At 43.9% G+C, this 8,105-nt stretch overlaps 1 protein-coding gene across 1 annotated transcript; it reads right to left on the bottom strand.

Annotated features, from left to right (window-relative positions):
- Positions 1-422: 422 nt before the first annotated feature.
- On the bottom strand, positions 423-6,094 carry abraa (actin binding Rho activating protein a). The gene is made up of 2 exons (XM_035632782.2): positions 4,991-6,094; positions 423-1,508 (listed from the first exon to the last, which is right to left on the bottom strand). The coding sequence occupies exons 1-2, from the start codon at positions 5,630-5,632 to the stop codon at positions 1,071-1,073; spliced, it is 1,080 nt and encodes a 359-aa protein (XP_035488675.2). The 5' UTR covers positions 5,633-6,094; the 3' UTR covers positions 423-1,070.
- Between the last annotated feature and the right edge of the window lie 2,011 nt (positions 6,095-8,105).

Here is an 8,105-nt window from a genome sequence, read left to right on the forward strand (position 1 = left end):
CCTGTCCGTAGAAAAGCAGCGTAAACTGTCTTCATCTGCTTTTAAATGAACAGCATCCATAGGCTACTGTACATCCACCTGTCTCTATCAAAGTTTGACCAAAAGATGATTAAAATCCGTAAATGAATAAACATAAACCACAAAAAACCAAACATGTACGATAACAAAGTATACTACTTTATCTTCCCCCTGTTGTTCCTGCCCTCATGCAAATATTAGCTCAATCTGCTACCAGGCTTTATTCCGTCATGTACATTTATTATATTATATATATTCATTCTCCATGTGTAACTATTGCTACTGCTCTGTATATAGTATTTATATATATTTTTAATATTTTCTGTTATATTTTGTACATACCTATTGGTTTTTTAAATGTCTTTCTATATTCTTCTATCCACTTTGCTGCGGTAATGTCCACATTTCCCCATTGTGGGACGAATAAAGGCATATCTTATCTTATCTTATCTTATCTTATCTAAACTCTGCGAGCAAGAGACAAAAAACAACTTTGGTCTCATTGCTTTTTAATTATTGTTTTGACGGTTTTGTCCAGTTTTTTGTCCCGAGCCAAAAGTCTCAATGTCCTGTGTCAAGGCTAACATCCTGCGAGCTTGTTTTCAGGTAAATCCTTCCGAGAGGACAAAACAGACGTTGTCCTTTTGGACATTTATGAGACAGAATGGTCTGAGCGGGGCTGTCGAGCGATGACTGATGACCTGACGGATCCTCGAGGCTTGTAGCGCGTAGCATAGTTAGCAAGGCGAGCATGGTTAGCATGCTAAAGATAGTTTCCCTTCACCGGATTGGCCTGTGAGCTATCTGAGAAGAACTAATGAGTCTGGTGTGAGTGTCGATTACATCTATCCCGATTTAACTTTAATTTCCTTTCAATGTCTTTAACCTTGAAGCCGTGTGTGATCAGCAGTTTCTCGTTGATCAATAATCTGTTATTTTTCTGTCTCTTTCCAATATTCTGCCATTTTTTTTCTTGCACACAAGATGTAGCATTGTGTCTGCTAGCATGGCTGCCGCTGTTTCTCGTGCAGGAGTGTTCATCACATCTGGATTCAGTCCCTCAGTGTGATGATGACATCGTCGTCCTGTCCTTTCCACAGCATTTCCCCCTCAAAGTCCAGCATCTTGTGTTTGCGGCAGCGCAGCACGATGCCCACCACCTTGTCCGAGATCTTCACGTAGCGATCGAACAGCCGGCCGAAGGTGATGGCGGTCCTGCCCTCTCTGTCCTGGAGGCCCATGTCCCTGATAATCCACACCATCTCCTCCATCTCCCTGTGGATGTGTTTCTGGGCCCGGTCGCCCCTCTCCGCCGTCCTGGAGCCGTCCTTGGGTCGACCGTAGCCGGAGTCGCCCTTGCGCAGGCGCTGCGTCATGGCGTACTCCTGGTCAAACTCCTCGCTGAAGGGGTTGAGCTTCTGGCCCTCCACGTGCTGCTCGGACCACTGCTGCCAGCGGCTTTTGATGTCGCCCATAGTGTTGATCTTGATCTGGAGATAAGAGACAGTGAGCAGGTTAACGTCAGAGTCCAAGGATCCATCTTTCACACCCTGACACCTTAAAATCCACCGGCGAATCGTGGTGAGAACCTCAAGCGTCCACCAAAACAGAAATATTATTATTATTATATAATACGCTTTGACAAGTCGGAACAGATAATGTCACAGTGATGTCATCATAGTTGTCACGGCTTCAATTGGGAGAATTTTTTATTTTTTTTACAGAAAATACCTACAAGCAAAAAAAAAAAACTTACAAAGTCAACATGTGGTTTTTGAAAGAAGACGGGAAGAGTCAACTGAAAGACACCGTCGAGATGCATTATGGGAAGTGTAGGATTCCCATAAATGTTGGAAAATGACTCTTACCAGGGATTGAACGTCTGGACATCTTGGTCTCATTTGCAAAAATTTAACTATTCATTTTATAATCTATCACCTTTTCTGAAGAACAAAACAAAACTGCTGGAGAAACATAAACCGCTTTTCCCATAAACCCTCCCGTACTTTTTTCAGGTGCGCTAAAACCGCTGCAGTGGCAGTGCAGTTATACACTGTACATCCTGATTGATGACCCTCCGCCTTTAAATACACTTCCTTCGAGCGGGTGTAATTGATCCCATGCTTGGCCTTTGCTTTGCACTCAGACGTATATATTAATGGAAATACGAACGCCCATATAAGACTGCTGCTCACAACATTATTTAACACCTTAAGGACCCAGGAATAGGTTTTAAGAACCGAAGAAAAGTGTCTAGTTACTCTTCAGATAATGACAACTTTTCCTACAACTTTCTAATCCTTTCATTTTTCTTGTTGTATCATTTCCTCTGTGCGCCCATATGTCCTCTCCTCCCTCTCCCCCCTCTTTCCTCGGCTTGCCAGACCTTCGGAGCAGTGTCATCAGATCCTCTTGGTATTTGCTCTATGAAAAGTGAAGACTTGTGACAGAAGGACCGTCCACGAAAAACACTGAACCCTTAAGGTGATGATGTTCCTATGGTTCCTGTTTCTTTCTGACTTGGATCAATCTTTGGTTTTTAGGATTTGTTTCTCTCACATTTTTGCTTCGCACCTGAGTCGGGACCTTGATTTCCACAGGATGAAAACTTACTTTTCATCTTGAATACTTTCAGCAAAAACAATGACATCCCTTTGTCTCTTCGGCTTATTTGCTAATGTTTGCAAGCTAACACGACAAACCAAGATTGTGACAATTTTAAACCTTCTACCTCCTCAATGTCACTGTTGCTAATTTGGTTTAATCCGTACACTCCTTGAATATTTTGGTTCATTTTTAAAACTTCTCCTTATCTGAAACTCAGCCACATGGATCCATTTTTAAAATAAAAGCTTTAGTGACCTGTGTACAGTTCCTGCTATTCACGATCCTGCCTTGTGAACTGTTATGGGCATTAATAATCTGCTTTTTATTCCTGGACTTTTTGTTACATTGATAGGATTTGTTGGTTATTATTGTTATTCCCTGTTTTATTGTGAAGTCTAATTTTGTTTGTGTCTCTGCACTTCCTGTTCTCCTCTCTCTTGTGATTGGTCTCTCTGTGATTGTCTGCACCTGTTGCTAATGTGTCTCACCTGTGGTCAATCAGCCCCGCCCCCCTTGTTTATTTAGTCTCTGTGCTTCCCTTTGTCTTCCTGTTCCCTTTTGGTTTCATGTCGCCTGAGGCCTTTTGCTTCGCGTTGCTCCCAGAGATGTTTTTGCTTTTTCCTTTGTACTTATATTTTTCTTCCAAGTGCTTAACCAATGAATTACTTGTGTTGTATTTTACTTTAGTTTTTCTCCTTTTTTTTCTTCTTCAAACCTGACACCAACATGGAGCCCAAACCAGAGCTGCGACCAACATCTGTTACAGACTGTCGGCCAGACTGTCAAGATGTCTGCTCCTTCATGAAGCCATGACGTTCAGTTTTCTAATAAGGACACATGCCTTCACTAACTGTTATGCCACAGGCCGACATTATCTTTACAACCATTTCTTCTTATTCCCAGTTGCGTGTTAATATTCAAATATATCCCAGCTCTGCCTCAGGTTTATATATTTCTCAAGTCAGTGAAATTAATATTACATGTACAATTATTAAATAATCATAAGAGCATTTATCACCAAATGAAAGGAATGAAATGTCTTTACAGTTTCTTGAATATATTGAAGTTGTCTATCTTTTCTCTTGTCAGTGTTTGTACCGGTCTCTCTCTCCCCTTGACCTGCTGTTCCACTGAAGGTCAGGGGGGAGGACACGTTGCAGCGCACGACTATATTTATTTACATATATTCCATTGCGCTGCAGTGCAGCTTGTTTTTATGGGTTGGACCTCGCATGTCGACCCCCCCTGACTCACCGGGGGGGCGCCGGCCGGCTCCTTTGCTTTTAATAGGAGATATTTTAGTGCTGGAGTTGTGCAACTGTTCTGCAGTTTGGTGTCTGTGCGGGTGTTGTGTTTCTTCAGGTGACTCCAGAGGGACTTCTGCTTCACCCTTTTATTCACGCTGTGACTTGCGTGGGTTTATGTGATTCCTTCAGGGGCCGACGGGACTTTTATTGTGGTCGTAGTGAAAAGGCAGAAAGGAGAGACTCATAAGAGGCTTGTCAAAACTTGTGCATAACCCATTGTCTCATACTGAATAATGTAATTAAAGGGCAACTACGCAGGGTTACATGATCTCCTCTATAAGCCAGGCTCTAACAACACTCAAATGTGCAAAAGACCAATTGAAAATGACCTCTGTCGTAAAAAATATCAGGTTTTTTGGACGTTAGCCAGAGAAATAAGTGTTTGGCCTGTTCTGTCGTCACTTCACTTTCACTTGTCTTTATGTACTTTGTAAGGACAAATGACAAATTCCCCCCCGGCAGCGTTCTACCTCTGTGGTAAGGACGTTCCCCACCGAGGTCCAGTTAAAACCTATAGCTACAGGAAAAGGTGAGTCAGTGCAGCGTTTCATACAGGAGGACGGCCCCGGCTTCAGTGTCATTGAATTCCAACTTAATCAGTAATTACAAGAAAGTGTTTTATAATAATGAAAAGGAACTTGTGATAATTAAGTATTTTGGTCAAACTAGCAAGTTCAATTAGTTTATTTGTAAATTCATCAAATATATATATATATTCATGTTATTTCTCTGCCAGGGCGGAAGAAAAAGCAGAACACACAACAAGGCTTTAGCGTTTAAGCAGCCATGTGCAATATTCTCATTAATCTGTAGAGTGTGTCTGACTAACTTCAGATGGTTTGGTCTGATTTGGTTCATCAGTTACATTCTCCACCATGTTCAGTGACTAGCTGCTAACTTGGCATCGGGCTGTTGGGTTGTTTTTGTCCTGCTACTAGAAAAAAGTCTTCAAAAACTAAAGAATTTGCAGTAAAACAAACAAAGATTAGTGTTTAATCACTGTGAGTTATGTTAGTATATCATCATCTACAGTCTTAGTCTGTGATTAGCGGCTCTACCTTGGGCCTGTTGGTCTTGGACTGCATGTCGCCCTGTTCGGTCTTGGATTCGCTGTTGTCGCTGAGCCCGGCCTCCTCTCCCAGTCCGCTGTCCTCCGTGTCCAGGCTGCTGCTCCTCGAACCCAACTTCTTCTCCTGCAGCATCAGCTTCCTGTCTTGGACGGCCCCTCCTCCTCCTCCTCCTCCTGCGCCTGCGCTCTGTAGCGCCCTCATCTGGCGCCGCCGCGTCGGCGACTCGTTGCCCAAGAAGGGCTTGCTCTCCCCGGGGCCGGACTCCATCTTGCCCCGGATGGCGTTGACCACGTCGCTGCTGCTGCACTCGCTGCGTTTGGGCTGGACGGTCTTGGTGACGGAACCGGTCCTGATCTTACTCCCGCCGGTGTCGGAGGCGTCCTCCGCGATCAGGCGCTGGTTGGCGGTGAGTTTGACCACGTGCTTGCGTTCTCTCTTGTCTACGTCCTCCACAGATGAGGGCATCCAGCCACAAGGGATAGAATCCTGCTTGTCGTTGTGCTCGGTGGCCCAACCCTGCCAGCTCTTGGCCAAGTTGGCCACCATGGCGGCACATTTGATCTTGCGAACTGCCCGTTTGAAAGCCTGAGGCTCGTGTGGGGAAACTGTGGTGGTCCCACCGCTACTCATCGTGACAGGATACAAGATGAGCCCTTTTCCCAGAAATCTGTATTGTTTGTTTCCAGTGATTTAGAAAGAAATTCTGACAAGACCTTGCAGAGTGTGACGTGTATCGTTCTAGAGTTTTCCTGCGACTGTAGGTCCAACAAAAATAAGCAGCTCAATGCAAAAGGCTCTGAATGTTTTCAAAGTCTCAAAACTCTTTGGATCTTCCAAAAACGGTTCCACCGATAAGAAATATTAATGAAATATTCAACTTGTTGTGGTTCCAGATTCTGACTCGTATGGAAGTTAGACGTCCAAGTCGATCGTGAACAAAAGTTCACACGTCTCAGGGTCTTTATAGCCGCCGGGATGGATCGTCACAAAGGAAACATCCAGAGGCGTCCGATCGTCAGTCGGTCAGTGGGTGAGCCGCCGGTGTGAAGAGTGCGAGGGCTTTGGCTTTAATCCGCTGCTGAAGCCCCTCTGGCTCCACACTGGCCTTTAAATAGGGAAGGGTCGTGAAGGAAGTGATGTCCGCGTGAGGCAGGAAAATCCAGTGTCAACATTCCTGTCGCTGGCACACGAGCACACACACACACACACACACACACACACACACACACACACACACACACAGTGACAGCGGAGTGGAATTTCTCCCAGCGGGATCCAGGGAACAGGTGCCCAGTGTTTTTAGCGACTTGGAGCTTTCTGACCTTACACACAACTAACGCCGCCACGCAAACAGTGAGTCAGCTTGCAGTGTGTGCTCACTGTGTATAAATATATATATATATATATATACTGTATATATATATATAGGGATGTTTTCATTCAAACACATGACTTTAGGCTCTGATCACGGCGATGCGGCGGCTCAGCGAGTGTGAATTCCTCGACCGTGGTCCACAGAAAAAGCATCTCAAGTGTTTGTGCCTGTGCGGCTATTTTGAGTCTCCGTGTATATTAGCGAATATGCGAGTGTGAAATTTCTGGATCATGATTCGTATTAATGTGCGCGCCATTTAATTAAGTATGGGCTTTGAGAATGAGACTTCCTCACTTGTTCGTCGGGACGCAGGAGCTGTTGTGGCCGTCGCAGCTGCTGCTTTGGTTTTTGTGACCTGATTGTTTGACTTTGATAAGAATTCCCATCGGGGAGCAGGACGGCTGCTGCATTTACATCTTTTGTTTCCATCTTTTGGAAAGTCAAAGATTAACGAAGTTACACATATTCAGGAGAACAAACCGATCGAATAACGACCAGATGAACAAAGTCAAGTCCTGGTTTACACATTATCGTTGTTTGGTTTTTTCTTCTATTTATGTTGAAACTGAATCCGTAACTGTCCCGTGTGGAAGATGCAGACGATTCAGATTTCAATCAAAACATTTACAAGAACTTCAAGCTGTATTTGATCACAGAGTATGATCAACATTCTTATGTTTAATTTTATAGTCTATCAATACATCACATGGAATATGGAATAATATTCCCTTGAAAGAAAAAAACTGAAACCCCTCAACATTACTTGAATTAATTACTTGATCAAAGAAGTGGCTCTTCTGCAAATTAGACGAGACAAACTTTGGAGTGACAACACAGTCAGATTCATATTGCAGACGGAAGAAGTTATGAGCGTTTAAAGATTCTTCATGACACCTGATGACTGGAATCAAATCAAGGATATTGCGTCTGATAAATACATGAAGATCTTTCCTCTTATTTTTAAATTGAGTTTGCTTTACATGAATCATTTTGAATTTTGATTTGAGTGTTTTGTGATGAACTGTCTGCGTGTTTGTAACAAGCAAAGAAACGAACTGATGAACCTGTCATTTTCCAGCTCGTGTTCCCTGGTGGCTTCCCCTCACACGCCTCGCTACGGAGTTTCTGCTTCGACAAAGCCCATTAGCTCTCGTCATTACAATCACCAAGGGGATAAAGTGTAACAATAAATGCAACAGAGTTCCAGCGGATTGACTGACGGGCTGTCGGCGAGTTTCATGACGGGATGAGATGATCAATCTGCAGCGTCCAGTCGTTGGTGCTTTATTAAATGAGGCGCGTCATCGGAGCGATATGCAACAACACATTCCACCAGAGGTCCAATCAGGCCAGGGGTGTTCCTAAAGGGACTTTGGGGGGGCCCCGGGCAAAAAGGAACCTGGGGGGGGGCAACATCAAACCAAACTGACCCCTCCCACAGTTTATCCCAAACTTCAAATGGTTCTTTTATGACCAAAATGACAAACTGTTCATCAACATCATACAATCTCATTCAAACCTGTGAAATTACAAAACAGAAAACTATTGTTTAAATTGTTTGGTATAAGTGTTTATAGCCGATCATAGAAGTGATGTGGTTTCTCAGAAAGTCGTCATTGCTGTCGACTGGGACGTAATCAGCCGTTCTCGGGGGCCCAGGCAATTCGACACCCCTGAATCAAACCACGCTCGTAGACATCAGTCCTCTAAATATACATATGATTTGTC

This window comes from Scophthalmus maximus, chromosome 6 (genome assembly GCF_022379125.1).
Source record: "Scophthalmus maximus strain ysfricsl-2021 chromosome 6, ASM2237912v1, whole genome shotgun sequence".
In the NCBI taxonomy this organism is placed as follows: domain Eukaryota; kingdom Metazoa; phylum Chordata; class Actinopteri; order Pleuronectiformes; family Scophthalmidae; genus Scophthalmus; species Scophthalmus maximus.